At 57.3% G+C, this 16,432-nt stretch overlaps 1 protein-coding gene across 6 annotated transcripts in view; it reads left to right on the top strand.

Annotated features, from left to right (window-relative positions):
* Positions 1–16,432, top strand: part of HDAC5 (histone deacetylase 5) — a 34,811-nt gene that overhangs the window by 13,338 nt on the left and 5,041 nt on the right. For all 6 annotated transcript variants that reach the window (XM_070395255.1, XM_070395254.1, XM_070395253.1 and 3 more), the window contains 12 exons: positions 9,703–9,962; positions 10,061–10,202; positions 10,307–10,421; positions 10,645–10,775; positions 10,888–11,034; positions 11,123–11,235; positions 11,542–11,673; positions 11,894–12,116; positions 13,514–13,725; positions 13,986–14,285; positions 14,979–15,144; positions 15,987–16,120. In XM_070395255.1, coding sequence (XP_070251356.1) covers positions 9,703–9,962; positions 10,061–10,202; positions 10,307–10,421; positions 10,645–10,775; positions 10,888–11,034; positions 11,123–11,235; positions 11,542–11,673; positions 11,894–12,116; positions 13,514–13,725; positions 13,986–14,285; positions 14,979–15,144; positions 15,987–16,120 — 2,075 coding nt within the window. The remainder of the gene's footprint in view (positions 1–9,702; positions 9,963–10,060; positions 10,203–10,306; positions 10,422–10,644; positions 10,776–10,887; positions 11,035–11,122; positions 11,236–11,541; positions 11,674–11,893; positions 12,117–13,513; positions 13,726–13,985; positions 14,286–14,978; positions 15,145–15,986; positions 16,121–16,432) is intronic.

Below are 16,432 nucleotides of genomic sequence, written 5' to 3'. Positions count from 1 at the left end.
GCCCTAGAGCTGGGCCACTCCTTCCCTCCCTCCCAGGAACCTGTTGGCAGCATCAAAGCCTTCCTGGCACAGCCTTCCCACCAGGCCGGCACCACAAGATGCTTCCTCGAGGGAGGGGCCTGCTGGATCCGCGCCCGCTTGGCCCCTCCTGACAGTGGCTTGGCACTTGGGTGTGGGTGTCTGTGTGTGTATGTATGGGGAGTCTTTGCCTCTGGGTACGTGGGCGTGGGTCCCAGGCTTTGAATCGGAAGGTGGGAGCTGGTGTGATTTGGCTCTAAACCAGCCAGGGATAAGGTTGCAGCTGAATTGAGATGTGTCAGAGGGTGGCTGTTTTGGGAAAATTTGGAAAACCCTTGGAATAAGGCTTGCCATCTGCCTGGGCAGGGATGCCCATGTAGTCTCCTAGGGTAGGGACACAACCCGGGGCACCAGCCCTGCAAAGTCCCTACACCGTCCCCTGGGAGGGAGTGTAACCATGGAGGGCTGGCCTAGTCTTGGTCTACTTGAGTGGGTAGCTCTGGCTAAAGACCCTACCTGCTGACCCCTATCCCAAAGCCTCCAGCAGGCAAGGTGGTCTCTTGGGAAGTAAAGGACTGACTGCAGAGCATCTGCTTGGGGGCAGCTCTACCCCATTTGGCAGATGCCATGTCCGTTCACCCCTCCTGCCCTGTTCCCACTGTCCCTTGCCTTCCGGCAGCAGCTGGTGGTCAGACTGAGGTTTCCTCCTCAGCATGTTCTCTCACCTTCTTTCAAGCTAAACCCCAGAATCCTTGCAGGTTGGACCCCCGCTACCCACATCTCTTCCCTAAGGCTGCCTGTACCTGCATAGATCCCCCCGCCAGTCTCTCTCTCCAGATCCCTGTCTCCCCTTCATCCCCCCACAGCACACACACGGCCTAGCCTTCTGCGCGGTGGCGGTGGCGTGGTCCATGCTGGCAGGAGGGAGCTGTGAGTCACCTCGGCGGCTCGGGGAGAGGGCTAAGAATGTTCTCCCCTGCGCAGCTCTGATGCTGTGTCTGTGACGCGGCTGGGGACAGATATAGGCCGGGAGCTCGGAGGCCTTGGTTTTTTTTTTTTTTACTCTGGAATGTAAATAGATGTTTCAAATAGAAACACTTTAACCTTTGGGTTAAAAAAATTCCACCCTGGATAAACATGGCCATGAGGGCCCAGGCATCCTGGTCTCCCTTCCTCCCCCCAATATCTTGACAGGATGCAAGAGCAGGAGGCTGAAAAAGCAGGTGTCCGGGGTGCTTTCTGGGCAGTGTGTGTTGCCAGTCCTCTGCAGCATGAGGGGCTGGGGAACGGGGCTTTCCGGGGTGGCCTCTGCCTACTCCAGCAGCAGGTATGGAACCCCATTTTAGGGGCATCCATTGCTCTCTGGCTGTCTTGTTCACAGCCATTTCCCAGCTTTAGCACAGTGCCTGGCACATGGATGAATGAATGATGCTTGAGGCGCTGGCGTCCAGGGCTGATGGCAGGATTCCTAGGCTCTATTCCGGGGCTTGGCCCTCTGGGTAAATAGACAGATATGGTTGCCCCAGTGGGTGAGCCAGAACCTTGGCAGACGGAGCCCATGAGGGATGTGGAGTTCTCGCTGCTGTTCTTGCTTGAGGAGGGGGACAGGTCACAGCTTAGGTCTCGTGCCGTCCGAGGTCTTCCTTGAGGGCTCCCGCACAGCAGCCCAGCACACAGTGGGCACCCCCTCATCTAGGCCTGGTCCCAGCTTGGGGCGTCTGGGAACTTGAACTCCAGGGTGGGATTCCCCAGAATGCAATGCTCGGGCATCCCCTGCCTCCCTTCTGCGAGCCCTGGATTCCCCTCCGGCCTGGACTGGGCAGGATATTATGAGCAGGCACGGAAGAGGAGTCTCCTTTCCCAGTGAGGAGGGCGTGCATCCTGCTGATGCCAGGAAAAGATGCTGTGGATATTGGGATTTTGAGAAGTGCCGTGGATTGGCATTGGGGTTTCCCCTGGATATTCTTATTCACATTCTTCAGACCATACCAAGCTTGGCTGGGTGTGTGGGTGTGTAGGTGTAGGGTGTGGGGAGGGTAGGAAGGGTGAAACTGGTGGGAAGAGAATTAATATAGTGTACTAAGTGACGGGATATCAGGTGCTTTCCTTACCTTACCTCTTCTAGGGAGGTATTAATAGCCAGGTTGTATAATTGAGAAGGATCAGAGAGGTTAAGGAACTTGCCCAAGGTCACAGAGACAGCTGGGATTCGGATTCAGGTCTCTAGGGAGGGCCACTGCCAGCGCACGCAAGAAGAGCTGCTATGTGCAAATTTTAAAAAGTGGCCCTTTTTCCAGATAGATATCTTCATGCCAGAGTGCATGGCCCAGCAATTGGACCGTGGGCTGGATTTCAGCCCCAACTTGTCCCTTCCATCAGGTGCCCTTGTGCAATGTATAACCTGTACAACCATATGTGGCAGGCCTGCCTTTGTACCTCCAAGTGGTGCTCCTAGACAATAGAGACCAGTCTGGCCTTGGGGGGGACTTGTGAGGTTTCAGAGAGGAGATTGTTTTCTAAAAATACTGGGGACCACTTGGTCAGCTGTTTCCCTTCCTGCAGGGATTTCAGCCCAACAGGAGAAGGGAGCTCAGGAACAGCGTTGCATACCCCGTCCCTTCAGACAGCCTCCCCTGCCCCCATCCCCTCCTGCCTCAGCCCCTCTTCTTGTTTTTGAGACCCTCAGCTGTCCCTTCCCTGCTGCACAGCTGCCAGATAGGAAATCAGATTAACTGTGTCCACACACACAGCTGTAACAGCTGTCAGGTTGGCAGCAAAAATGAGTGCAGCCGCCCCGGGACACTGTGAGAAAGTAGTTCACAAACTTTCAGTTGTATCAGAATTACCAAAGGAATATATTTCAATGCAGGTTCCCAAGGCTTGCCCCCTCCCCCACCCCCTCCCAGGTTCGGATTCTTTAGGGCAGCCCAGTACCAGCGTGGTAGCACAGCTCAGGTGATGCTGATGGGAGCAGACGCAGGCCATGCTTGGAGTAAAGGCTGTGTGGAGAGGGGTCATGTGGACAGTGGTCATGGGGCCCAGTAGCCTGCCGGCGGGTGTCACCAGCATCCCTGGAAGGCCTCAGTGGGCTTTCGGATTCTTGAGAGAAGGGCCTAGTGCAAAAGGAGGGAGGTTGTTACCCCAGTCAGAGTCAAATCCAGCTCTTAGCAGCCTGGCAGTCTGGAGAGGGAGGATGTCTTGAGACGCTGGGGAGCAGGTGGCTAAACCCCAGCTGGGGTGGGGGATTTTGGCAAGTGGCCAGGTGGGCAGGTGGGCAGGCCGCTCTGTTGGACGTTCAGGGCTGGGTTATGTCCCGAGGCCCCTGTTGTCCACCCCAGGTGTGGAGTGAACATTCTCCGCAACAGCTGCAGACTGTGAATGGTTATCGTGCCTTTTAATTGCCCCTAGCGCGGTGCCCAAGTGTTTCCTGGAAATGGCTGGGCTGGGAGAAGTGAGTCTCCTTCTCCCTCACATGGCAGCCCAAGATCAATGCCAACCTCCATTCTCACCAATGAGAGACACTTTGTGCCTTCCACTTCGCTCTGGACCCCCAAGGCTGTAGAGGCACGGTCTGCCTCAGGGTTTCTGGGGGTTCCATCCACTTGGCTCCCTTCTCCTATGGCTCCCTTCTTCTCTGGTGTTTTGGGGGCCCCGAGACCCCTGGATCCTTAATACTGACTTTGGCTCCTTACTCCATCTCTCATTAAATTCAGGAGCAGCCCTCAAGATTTCTCCTGTTTTTTTAGTGGGAGGTAGAGAGCCAGAAGCCCTGGCTGGCCCTGCACCTCCTTTCCAGGTGTTGTTGGACACATTTCTTACATCTCTGAGCTCGCTGTCCTCCTCTGTCAACTGGGGAAGTTAGTTGCCGATTTGCAGGCCCTTCCTGCACTGTCATTCTAAGAGTTTCTGAAGTCAGTTCGTGTTGCTTCTGCCTTGCAGGAAGAGGGGCCCAGGAAGATGTGGAATAGTACTGGGGAGGGAGGTGTCGCCTGCAGCGGGCGCAGTAAGGTTAGAGACCAGGGAAGACTTTCTGGCTGCTCGTAACTGGGGCCCTGAGAGCAGGGCTCACAACTCATGCCCGTCTGCGCTAAATAATGCTTTTGAGGGAGAGAAGGGATTCCACCGCGATGGGCCGCCCACAGAGGACAGAGCGGCCTTTCTGGGAGGTAGCGAGCGGGGCAGGAGGGAAAGCCTGGAAGAGCCACCTGTGGGAAGAGTCTGTTCCCAGAGATTCCTTCGGCAGCGCTGGGATCCAGCTGCTGGTGACGCCAGCGTGTGCTGTGCGTGGCCCGCGGGAAGGGCTTTGACTGGGACAGGACCACAGCGGCCTTGAGATAGTCCAAAATGAGAGAGCTAAAGCCTCCCTCCTCCGTAGAGGTCTGAGCCTGACTTCCTTGGAGTTCAGGTGGTCTGCGAATCTGACCCCACGTAATTCTAAGTATTTGATTTCATTCACTTTAGAAACATTCTGAGAAGTGGTCCGTAGGCTGGACTAGATTGGCAAAGGGGCCCAGGAAGTGTCAGGAGTCATTCATAACAGCCCTGACCAGCACCTCCTGAGATTTTCCCAGGCCCTGTGCCAAGCCGCTCTGCCTGTGTTCTCTCTCCTGCGCCTGACAGCTTGGGCGGTAGGTGCTGTTCTTACTCCCATTTCACAGATGCCGGCACGGAGCACAGGGAGGTGCTCAGTCCCTTGTCCTAGGAGGTGGCAGAGCCTGACTTGAACCCTGGTCTTCTCTTACTCCAGCCCTTGTTCCTACCCATCAGGCGCTGCGTGTTACATGAGGCGTTGTGAAAATTGCTAGGTGAGAGTCCTCCCAGTTTGCACATGGGGAAATGCTGTCTGAATTGTGGTAGAACCTGTTGAGCCTAAATTGGCCTCACTAATCATGTAAGAGCACAGAAATAGATCATGGGAAACCATCCTTAGTGGGGAGGGGTCATCGGCGTCATGGGGAGGAGTGTGAAATGCTGTTCTTTGCCTCCTTCCAAAATCCCTCAAGACCAGCAAAGGGACAAGAGCCTTTTCCCATTCTCCAGAGGGACAGCGTGAGGTCATTAAGCCTTTCAGGAAGCTGCTGACTCCCCAGCCTGCTCCTGAGGGTACTGGTGCTGGGAGAAGGTGCTGCCCTCCAGGGTAGGCCGCCAGCCTGTTGCTCTCCAGAGGGGCCGTTATTTAGGTCTGGGGGTGCTGAGCACCTGGGGTGCCCGCACCGGAGCCGGGCTGCACAGGCTGGTGTGTAGACGCTGCACAGGCTGCCTGAGCTGGGAGTCAGGACACTTGGTTTTGAGTTCCTGCTCCTTAGCTGGTGGAATTTCCTGCACAGGAGCCTGAGAGTCTTGGTTGTAACAAAGGGATTGAAACAGACGATCTCAAAAGCCTCTTTCACCCTCTCTCCTCTCTTGGTAGGGTAGCCCCTCAGATCCAGGGCTTCTCAGCAAAGGTCTCATTTTGGTCCCGTGGAGACATTCCAAACAGCTTAGGGCACACCTCCCTCAGAGTCTACATTCACGTGGTCTCCTCTTCTTCCCCCGACTTCTGTGGCTGGTACTTCCTGGGGGTAGGGTCTCTTTAGAGCCAACGGTTAAGCTTTTTAGATCTGCCGGGCAGGTCCTTACACTGTGCTGCCCTGCTGCCTCCAGGGCTTCTCCAAGGGAAACGAAAGGCACCATTTCCCTGCTGCCAGTGTTTGGGCCACAGGGATTCTGGAGTTGGTGACTTCCCCAGGAGAGGGCTTGGAGCTGGAGCATGGCTGGTGGTGTGTTCAGAGCAGGAGGAAGGCGTGGCCTGGACACTCTCTTTGTAGTCTAAGGCGGTGCCGGCAGTTGTCCCAAAGATGGCCCATAAGTACCTGCCTTATCTCCCCCCAAGGATCTAGGCCAGTGATGGCGAACCTTTTGAGCTCGGCGTATCAGCATTTTGAAAAACACTAACTTAACTCTGGTGGCGTGTCACATATAGAAATTTTTTGATATTTGCAACCATAGTAAAACAAAGACTTATATTTTTGATATTTATTTTATATATTTAAATGCCATTTAACAAAGAAAAATCAACCAAAAAAATGAGTTCGCGTGTCACCTCTGACACGCGTGTCATAAGATTGCCATCAGTGATCTAGGCTATCCCTGGTTGTGCTGCCCAAAGAATCTGCTGTGGGAGCCCCCACTGGACTAAAGGGGTTCATGGAGAGGCAGGAGGCCCAGCTAGATGGGAAGAAAGTGTCACTAAGGTCTCGCCATTGCCCAGTTGTGCCCAGGAGCTGGGCAGGGAGGTTCCTTCTGAGCCAGAGCCTAGTATATGTGGGGTCATTGTGATGGCTAGAAGTATCCAGCCCTGCCCACCCAGCTACCTGGGCTGGGTTTCTCCACAGGGGGAGTGTTGGTCAAACCCGCAGAAGGGCAGAGGACAGGATGGTGTTAACTGCTTGTTCCCAAGGCCACCATTCCCAGGAGAAGGGGTCAGAGCCCCCAGGAAGGAGAGAGTGGAGCAGGTTAGACAGCGCTCCCCCTGTAGGAGATAGCTGTGTAGGCTGTCTGGCTTACTTTCTATTGCCTACAGCTCTCTGTCAGAAGGAAGTAGTGGGGTGAAGGGAGGACCCAGGGCCTTGCCCTTCCACGTGACCCCACACTTGGCCTCTCAGTGGTCTCCTTGCTGGCAAATTCCCAGCTGTCCTCTTAAGCAACAGTGTCCTTCAGCCCACTCTTCCCTTCCCAGAGGTCCGCGCACCTTTCTTGGTCCAGCAGGAGGCGATCAAGAGCCTCTTCTCATGACACACCCATTTCTCTTCCAGGCGCTTGGTTCTGAGGGCAGCCACTGCACCTACTCTGCTCATGCCAGTCTGGCAGAGGGCACAGATCCTTGAGGGGGTGCAAGGCCAGTTAGGCCCCAGGTCTTGTGCCCAGCAGACTACATGCAGGGGCTCAGTGCCTACCCCCTACCCTTTCTCTGATTCCAGCTGCTCAGCTGCAGCCCCTTCCATCTTGGATGGAGCCAGGTAACTACCTGGCAGACCCCTGGGGTGCTGTATCCTGTCCAGGCTCCACAGGGCCTGCAGATTAATAGTCTCCAGTCGCCCGTGCTTCCTGCTTGCGTGGGAACAATGCTATGTGCTGGAGCCCGCTGGCTGCCCCACCACCTGCAGCTCGAACTGCAGCCCAGGGCCTGGTGTTTTGGTGGCAGCAGTGATGGTGGCTTGAGGGAGCCCTTGTGGGAGAGTCCCCTCACCTGAGCCCATGCCCTCTCTGCGGGGCTCCTGCAAGGGAAGCCAGGACTGCCAGGAGCCAGGAGAACTTGGACCCCTGCCCTTCTCTGGGCGGGCGGCTGGCGTTGGCTCCTGCAGCCCCGACACTGCTGGGAGCAGCGGGTTGAAGCTTGTGCACCTTTGGCTGGAGTGTCCCGGGCCTAGCCAGGCTTCCCTAGGGACAGATAACTCCCCAGCCAGCGTGGGCCTTTATTTTAAAGTTTCATTTAAAAAAAGTTTTTACTGATTTTAGAGAGAGGATGGGAGGAGAGAGAGAAATATCGATCTACTGCCTCCTGCATGCCCCCACAGGGGATCGAGCTGGTAACTCAGGCAAGTGCCCAACCAAGAATGGAACCAGCGACCTTTTGGTGCAGGAAACGACACTCACTGGCCAGGGCAGCTTGGGGCCTTGCTGGGTGTTTTCAGAGCTGGGGAGACCTGAGGCTGGCTGCTGGCTACTGCCACCCTGTTTTGCACCCTGGATGGTGCCGGCCACCTCCAGAAACGTCCTGGTGCTGGGACAGAACATGGGTTAGGAGGGAAAGTAATGAGAGAGTGTGTGTGTGTGTGTGTGTGTGTGTGTGTGTGTGTAGCCCCACCCTCTTGGCCACATCTGGCCACTCCCTACAGATGTGGCTCTGGCCTCCGGACCGCAGAGTCGTCAGTGTGGCTGGCGGGCAAACCACAGAGGAATGTGCCTCGCAGTGCTTGGGGGAGAAGGGACGATGGGGACTGAGAGACATTCTGCTCAGGCTTCACCTCCCCTCCCCCAGTGGGTCCCAGAGGCCGTATTCTGGCCTGAGGGTCTTCAGCTGGCTTAGCCCCTGCCTTGGTGACAACTTTCGGATCTAGGTCCATAGACTGACTGCACAGGGTGTGGGAGCCTCTCTTAGCTCAGCCCCTCCCCCCCTCCCCCGTACTCCTGATGAGGGGTTGGGGGGAACCTGGGCAGAAGCCTGTTCACGAGGGCAGGAAACACTGGCAGCCGCATGGATATTGGGGTCCTTTCTTCTCCAGGCCTGGGCAGGAGTGGGCCCTTGGCATCCCACTCCCTGTGGCCTCCCGGGGCTGGAGTGAGGAAAGTGAGGGCTTTCTTTGGAGAAAGAAATGAAAAAGAAACAAGATGGGTTGGCCTTGCCTCTCTCACTTCCCCCTTCCCAGGCAGTGGGTAGCCGGCCTTCCCGTTGCTGCGTCAGGAGGCTCTGGGGGGTGTGGGCTGGGCTGGGGCTCCTTGCTGGTGCGGTGTTGGCCCTGGCAACCACAGGGCAGTGATGGGAAGTGACATTCAGTGACCAGAGGACAGTGTGTGTACAGGGATCAAGAGGTTGAGACTTAGCCTTCCCATTGGAACCTTCTGCCACTCCCTGGGCCCATCAGCCCATTGTCCATATGGGGGCCTGGACCCAAGGTCTTGGGACCCAGCAGGCCCTGGACTCCTTTTCCCTTCCCAGCAGGTTGTCCCTGGGACTGGAGTTCTGAGCTTTCTGCCTCAGCTCCAGCACCGCCCGCCCCCCCTTGCTATTACCTTCTTCCTGTCTGATTCCCTTTCCTGTCTCCTCCTCCCACCTCCTCTCTGTGCCTGCCCTCCTATTCTCCCATTCTCTCATTCCCTCCTCCCCCTAGGCACAGCTGCTGTTTGGCTCACTCTATATATAGCGGCATTTTCAGGGTAATTACAATAAAACTGTTGAAAGGAGATAATCCAGCAAAGGAAGCCAGTCTGATTCCCAGCCCCCTCCTGTCCCTGGCTTGGTGCAGCCCTGCACCCCTTCCCCCGAGGCCTCCTGCTTCCACCTCACCCCCATTCCCATAGCCTCTCCTTTCAGCTTCCATAGCTGGGTGTGGGGAAGAGAAAAGGGAAGCGGGTAGGGATGTCTAGAGGGTCCCCAAGGGCCTCTCCTGGGTGTACCGAGGGCCCTGGTGGCCAGTCCTGTCATTTCTAGAACTGACCTCTGTGCCTCAGTGTCTCTTCTGGTACAGACTTTCTGGTGGGGAGTGTGTGGTGTTGAGAGGTGAGGGAGGCACAGGAAGGACAGGAGTTATATCCTGGTTCATCAGTCACCTGGCTGTCTGTCTGTGGTCATATTAATTAGTTAAACCTCCTGAAACCTCAGTTTCCTCATCAATAAAGTAATTCATATAAAACACCCGGTGGCATTAAATATCAATGACAGTAGCACGTTTTGAGCACTCACAATCTTCGAGGTACTGTGCTTCATGCTTATGCATCTTTTCTTATTGACGTTTGTGGCTTCAACCTCATTTAACTGAGGCAGAAGGTTGTATCCCCAGAGCAGAGGGATTTGACTTCCCATCTCTCCATTCTCTCTTGGTCCAGTCGTCCTTCCTGCCTGATAGCTCTCTGGGTGCCGGGCATGGCTGCCAGTGGGGTCTGGGATCAGACCTCCTGACCCCTTTCTGTCTCTTCTCCCCACAGTGGAGGTGAAGCCGGTGTTGCCAGGAGCCATGCCCAGCTCCATGGGTGGCGGGGGTGGAGGCAGCCCCAGCCCAGTGGAGCTGCGGGGTGCTCTGGCAGGCTCTGTGGACCCTGCACTGCGGGAGCAGCAGCTGCAGCAGGAGCTCCTGGCGCTCAAGCAGCAGCAGCAGCTGCAGAAGCAGCTCCTGTTCGCTGAGTTCCAGAAACAGCATGACCACCTGACACGGCAGCATGAGGTCCAGCTGCAGAAGCACCTCAAGGTGAGCGAGGGGGGTGCGGGGGGGCCACCCAGACCTCTGACCCCCGCCTGGACCTGCTCACCCTGCCTCCCCCTGCCCCCGCCCCTGTGCCTTTGCAGCAGCAGCAGATGTTGGCAGCCAAGAGGCAGCAGGAGCTAGAGCAGCAGCGGCAGCGGGAGCAGCAGCGGCAGGAGGAGCTGGAGAAGCAGCGGCTGGAACAGCAGCTGCTCATCCTGCGGAATAAGGAGAAGAGCAAAGAGAGTAAGGCCTGGGGCCTCCGGGGGCCAGCCAGGACTCCCGTTCGTCTCCCCCAGGCCGTGGGGTCCTGGCCCGAGCACCCAGGTCAGCTGTGCCCTGTCCCACAGGTGCCATCGCCAGCACCGAGGTGAAGCTGAGGCTCCAGGAATTCCTCCTGTCGAAGTCAAAGGAGCCCACGCCAGGCGGCCTCAACCATTCCCTCCCGCAGCATCCCAAATGCTGGTAATGACCCTTGGCAGGCATGGGTCGCAGAGGTGCCCTGCTCAGAGGCTGCCTGCCTGCAGGCTAGAAAGAGGTTCCTGACCTAAAGCCATATGTGGGCCCCGCAGTCCCTCCTAGGAAATTCCACTCCTGGTTTCTCTCGCTTCCCTCATCAGGATCCACACAGTGGGTATTTCATAAACGTAGAATGCTAGGTGACAAGTGATCTGTCTCTGTCCCCCAGGGGAGCCCACCATGCTTCTTTGGACCAGAGTTCCCCTCCCCAGAGTGGCCCCCCTGGGACGCCTCCCTCCTACAAACTGCCTTTGCTTGGGCCCTATGACAGCCGCGATGACTTCCCCCTCCGCAAAACGGGTAAGGGCCCAGCCTGGCCTCCCGGAATATGGCTCCTGGGAGGTGGAGGGCTGGGCTGTAGTGTGTGCCCGTTTGTGTGGATGTGTCTGAGCCCTGGCTACCTTCTCCCCAGCCTCTGAACCTAACTTGAAAGTGCGTTCAAGGCTAAAGCAGAAGGTGGCCGAGCGGAGGAGCAGCCCCCTCCTGCGTCGGAAGGATGGGACTGTCATTAGCACCTTTAAGAAGAGAGCTGTTGAGATCACAGGTGCCGGGCCTGGCGGTAAGGACTCCTCTCCTGCCCCTGTTCTGAGGGCCTGGGAGTGGAGGTGGCTCCCAGCAGGCCTAGCTGACAGCCACTTCTCCCGTAGTGTCGTCCGTGTGTAACAGCGCACCAGGCTCTGGCCCCAGCTCTCCCAACAGCTCCCACAGCACCATCGCTGAGAACGGCTTTACTGGCTCAGTCCCCAACATCCCCACCGAGGTACAGGCCTGTGGGCGGGTGGGTGGGCCTGAGGTACCCCTTTTCCCTGGGAAGCAGGACAGCAGCTCCTTCCCGTCTGTCTTGCTGGAGTGCCCAGCAGGGACCTCTTCCCATGTAGACAGGCTGGGGAGACCTGGGCCCTGGAGTGGGATACGCCCCACGGGCCCCTGAAGGGCTGTGGCTCGAGGCCCGTCCCCAGGTGGGGCTTGGTAGCGGGGAGCAGGGCACCATTCAGAGCCCTCAGTCTCAGCCCCAGGTGGCCCCCTTTGCCAGTGCTCATGCCTGTCTCTCCCGACTGCTCCCCAGATGCTCCCCCAGCACCGGGCCCTCCCTCTGGAAAGCTCTCCCAACCAGTTCAGCCTCTACACGTCTCCCTCTCTGCCCAACATCTCCCTAGGGCTGCAGGCCACAGTCACTGTCACCAACTCGCACCTCACTGTAAGTATGGGCACGCACCCTGTCCTCTCTGGTGTTGGGTTCTTTAGTCCTGGATGTCCCCAGCTAGAGCTTTGGTCCTCCAAGGCCCTGAGGGAGATCAGATACACCACCTCAGAGCTGGGAGGTGGGCAGAGGGTAGGTGAGGGATGCTGGTCCGAAGTTGGCGGGACTGGGGGCAGTATAAGCCCCTCCCTCATCGGTCTCCCCTCTCCATCCCCAGGCCTCCCCGAAACTGTCAGCACAGCAGGAGGCTGAGAGGCAGGCCCTTCAGTCCCTGCGGCAGGGTGGCGCACTGACTGGCAAGTTCATGAGCACATCCTCTATCCCCGGCTGCTTGCTGGGTGTGACACTGGAGGGCGACTCGAGCCCCCATGGGCACGCCTCTCTGCTGCAGCATGTACTGTTGCTGGAGCAGGCCCGGCAGCAGAGCGCCCTCATCGCTGGTGAGTGGGCCGGCAGCTGTGCAGGGGAGGAGGGTCAGGCCCCACTTCTGGGGCTCCAGGCAGGACCAGCAGGGAGAAGCAGTCAAGGGTTCTTTCCAGCCCTGGCATGGCTTCCCTCAGTGGCATCATTGATTTCCTCCACAATCTGCAGCCTGCAGATGCCGTGCTCCGCAACCTCTGCGGCCGTGATGGCGCTCACGTTCCAGAGCAGCGCTGTCCAGGAGAAAGATAACACAAGCCACAGATGTAATTTAGTCTTCTAGTAGCCGCATTAAGACGTATAAAAAGAAACAGGTGGAATTAATTTTAATAACATATTTAACTTACTGTATCTCAGCGGTTCTCAAGCTGTGGGTCGAGACCCCTTTGGCGGTCGAACGACCGTTTCACAGGGGTCGCCTAAGACCATCCTGCCTATCAGATATTTACATGATGCTTCATAACAGTAGCAACATTACAGTTACGAAGTAGCAACGAAAATAATTTTCTGGTTGGGTCACAACATGAGGAACTGTAGTTAAAGGGCCAGAAGGTTGAGAACCACTGCTGTATCTAGAACAGTGGTTCTCAACCTTCCTAATGCCGCGACCCTTTAATACAGTTCTTCATGTTGTGGTGACCCCCAATGTCATTGTTACAAATTGAACATAATTAAAGCATAGTGATTAATCACAAAAACAATATGTAATTATATGTGTGTTTTCCGATGGTCTTAGGCGACCCCTGTGAAAGGGTCATTCGACCCCCAAAGGGGTCGCTACCCACAGGTTGAGAACCGCTGATTTAGAATATTATCATTTCAACATATGGTCAATACAAAGAGTTACCAGTGAGATGTTTTATTTTGTGTTTTACACTCTCCTGAAACCTGTGTGTATTTCACACTCGGAGCACGTCTCAGTTTAGACAGGCCACATTTCACATGCTCAGTAGTCACGTGAGGCTGGCAGCTATGGGATTGGACAGCACAGCTTTGGACAGTCAGCCCTTAAGTAGCCAGTGGCATCAGGAGAGGTTCTGCTTAAAAGACACGTGGTCCTGGTCCCGCTCTCCCAGCCCAGGATCCATGCTCATGAGCAGGGAGGTCTTGTGGATGGGAAGAACTAGTCGTCGTTTTCACTCACATGGAGGGCCCAGGATTGTATGTGCAAACATGAGTGAATCAAAGGGAGAGAATGGAGAGTCCAGGAAGGCTTGCTGGAGGCAGTGGCTCTTAGCTGTGAGACTGTTTAATGATGGGGAGGAGGAAGAATGGGGCTCAGATTTGGGGGCAGGCTGCTCCAGGCCCCTCCACAGTTTTTCCTGAGTATAGGTGGTGGTGTTTTAGGATGGGGAGAGTCGTGGGGTGGGATGAGGGGCCTGGCAATAATGGTCACTACCCTCCCTGCACCTGACAGTGCCGCTCCATGGGCAGTCCCCACTGGTGACGGGCGAACGAGTGGCTACCAGCATGCGGACGGTGGGCAAGCTCCCGAGGCACCGGCCCCTGAGCCGCACTCAGTCCTCGCCGCTACCCCAGAGCCCCCAGGCCCTGCAGCAGCTGGTCATGCAGCAGCAGCACCAGCAGTTCCTGGAGAAGCAGAAGCAGCAGCAGCTGCAGCTGGGCAAGGTGAGCCGGGAGAAGCGAATGTGCAGGGCTGTGCTGGGGCAGGACCAGGCTGACAGGAAGGGAGAGGGGGCTGACACCCTAGGCCACTCCCTGGTGCCACATGTGCTCAGAGGAGCCACCTTGCCTTTTTCTAAATCACATAGCTCTGTAAGGGCTGGGTGGCTGCGGGGGGGAGAAGAGGGAAGGATTGACCCTCCGGGCCACAGATTGCACGGCTGCTCCCCCTCCCAGCGGATGTGCTCTCTCTGCTCTGCTCCCAGATCCTCACGAAGACTGGGGAGCTGCCTCGACAGCCCACCACCCACCCCGAGGAGACAGAAGAGGAGCTCACAGAGCAGCAGGAGGCCTTGCTGGGGGAGGGAGCCCTCACCATACCCCGAGAAGGCTCCACGGAGAGTGAGAGCACGCAGGAGGACCTGGAGGAGGAGGAAGGGGAGGAGGAAGAGGAGGAGGAGGATGAGGAGGAGGAGGAGGACTGCATCCAGGTCAAGGATGAGGAGGGCGAGAGTGGCGCTGAGGAGGGACCTGACTTGGAGGAGTCCAGAACTGGTTACAAAAAGGTGCCCCCTCCCCCAGGCCTTGATCACCATCCCTCTGTCCTTCCTCCTTTCCACCCTGCCTTCCCCTCTCCCCAGTCTGCAGTGCCCAGGCTGTGCAGGGCCAGCTTTCTGAAGAGAGCAAAAAGAGAGTAGGAAAAGACAAGGAGCTGTGGAAGGGAGGGACTGCTGGTGTTGGTCTCAGAGCTGGCAGTACCAGCCGCCAACCCCTCCCTGCCTCTGTCTGTGATTGCCCCCGCCTGTCTGCTTGGTGTGTGTTTGTACGTACGTGGCCGTATCTGCATTTCTGCCTGCGTAGGATCGGTTGTGCGTTGGTCCCTGTGCGTGCATGTGTGCGTGTGTACACACACACCCTCACTGTTACTACAGTATGCCCTGTGCCTAGTGCGCACTTCATTCATTGCGGCCACAGCTGAGCCCTCGGGGCCTGACTCATCCCACCCCTCCCACACACTTACCTCAATGCTACTCTGGCATGACTCATCACTGTCCTCCCATCCCTCCCCTTCTCCTGGGAGAGGAGACAATGAAGGCTGGAGTTTCTTCTGTTCTTGGAGGGAGGGGGCGGGGGGCGGGGGAGAGAAGGTTTAGAAGGGCTGGCTTGGGGACCCCCCCTGGAGGCCCCAGGATACCTGTCCTCACATCTGTCTCAGGCTAAGCCTCACCTAGGCTCCCTCCTACTCTCCTCCTTCCCAGGTATTCTCAGATGCCCAGCAGCTGCAGCCACTACAGGTGTACCAGGCACCCCTCAGCCTGTCCACTGTGCCCCACCAGGCCCTGGGCCGAACCCAGTCCTCACCTGCTGCTCCTGGGGGCATGAAGAGCCCCCCAGACCAGCCCACCAAACACCTCTTCACCACAGGTGAGCCCCACTACTGCCGACTGTCCTTCCTCCTGTGTCAGGGGCGTGTGCATGGCATTCAGCCTGGTGGGAATCGTGCAGAGACACAGTCCCTGCCCTGAGGGATTGCCAGGGCCCTCAGAGTGCCCTGCAGGGAGGGAGAACAGGCCTTCGTCCTCTCCCTGTGCACCACCAGCCACCTGTGGTAGAGGGGGCATCCTCTGCCCCACTGCGAGGGAGCGTGGCGATCCCGTCCATACCCACTGGGGCCGCGTCTTTTTTAGGCCCCCCCCCCACTGCTGCTGAGGGACCCCCTGATTTTGTGCTATCACCGCACAAGCCCTCCAGTGGGTGGAGAGTGCCCGCTGTTTCAGTCGGATCCTGCCCTTCCAGCTTCCCCTGTCTCCCTGTGAGGGCAAGAGTGAGGCCTCTGTCCATTCTAGAAAGCCCTTCCACTTGACGCCACCCTGTGCTGGGGCCACCGATGCCTGAGGATGGTCTCACCTTTATATTGACTATATGTTGAAGTGATAATAATGGCCACAGGCGGGGAGTGGGGTGGGGGGAGCAGCACAGGAGTGGGGAAAGGGGGATGTGCCATGAGGGTTCGGTGCTAGGGGCATAGTGGGCAGAGATAAAAGCCAGTGGGGGTGTCAAGGGCGGCCTCGTTGAGGTTTGAGGAGCAGGGAGGTTTGGACAGGCAGTCACGGAGGAAAAAACTTCAGGAGGAGAGAAGAGGGGTGGGTGTGCGGGAGGGTGGCGGGGTGGGCTGGGAGAGCTCAGTGAGCTCTTCTGAGGATTGCGGTGGCCAGGCTATCACATGGCCCAGGGCAGAGCTGACGGAAGGTATGTCTCTGGCTCAGGCGTGGTTTATGACACATTCATGCTGAAGCACCAGTGCATGTGCGGAAACACACACGTGCACCCTGAGCACGCCGGCCGGATCCAGAGCATCTGGTCCCGGCTGCAGGAGACGGGCCTGCTCAGCAAGTGTGAGGTAAGGGAGCCCCTCCTTCCTTCAGCCCCCAACTCAAACCCAGCGAAGGCCTTTTTGTCTCCCTGTTGGTGAAGCCTCTTTCCGTGTCTCTGTGCAACCCCTGACCTCAGGCCAGTCCCCGCATCCCTTACAGCCTGTTTTCCCCTATGGACCCCCCACTGAAGCGGGGAGGGTCCTGGCCTGGGGTCCCCAGGGGCGGGGGGCAGGTTATATTTTCTCTAAAGCCTTTGGATCTCCTGAGGTCAGAAGTGGCTCCATGTGCCCCAGGCTGTGGTGCAGAGAGAGGGTCTGGGCTTCAAGGAGAGCTGGACC

The sequence above is a fragment of the Myotis yumanensis genome, unplaced genomic scaffold (genome assembly GCF_028538775.1).
Source record: "Myotis yumanensis isolate MYYU_CA2020_CCGP unplaced genomic scaffold, mMyoYum1.0.hap1 SCAF_16, whole genome shotgun sequence".
Taxonomy (NCBI): Eukaryota; Metazoa; Chordata; class Mammalia; order Chiroptera; family Vespertilionidae; genus Myotis; species Myotis yumanensis.
Note: the sequence above shows the minus strand (reverse complement) of the source record. Positions and strands in the feature narration are given on the sequence as shown.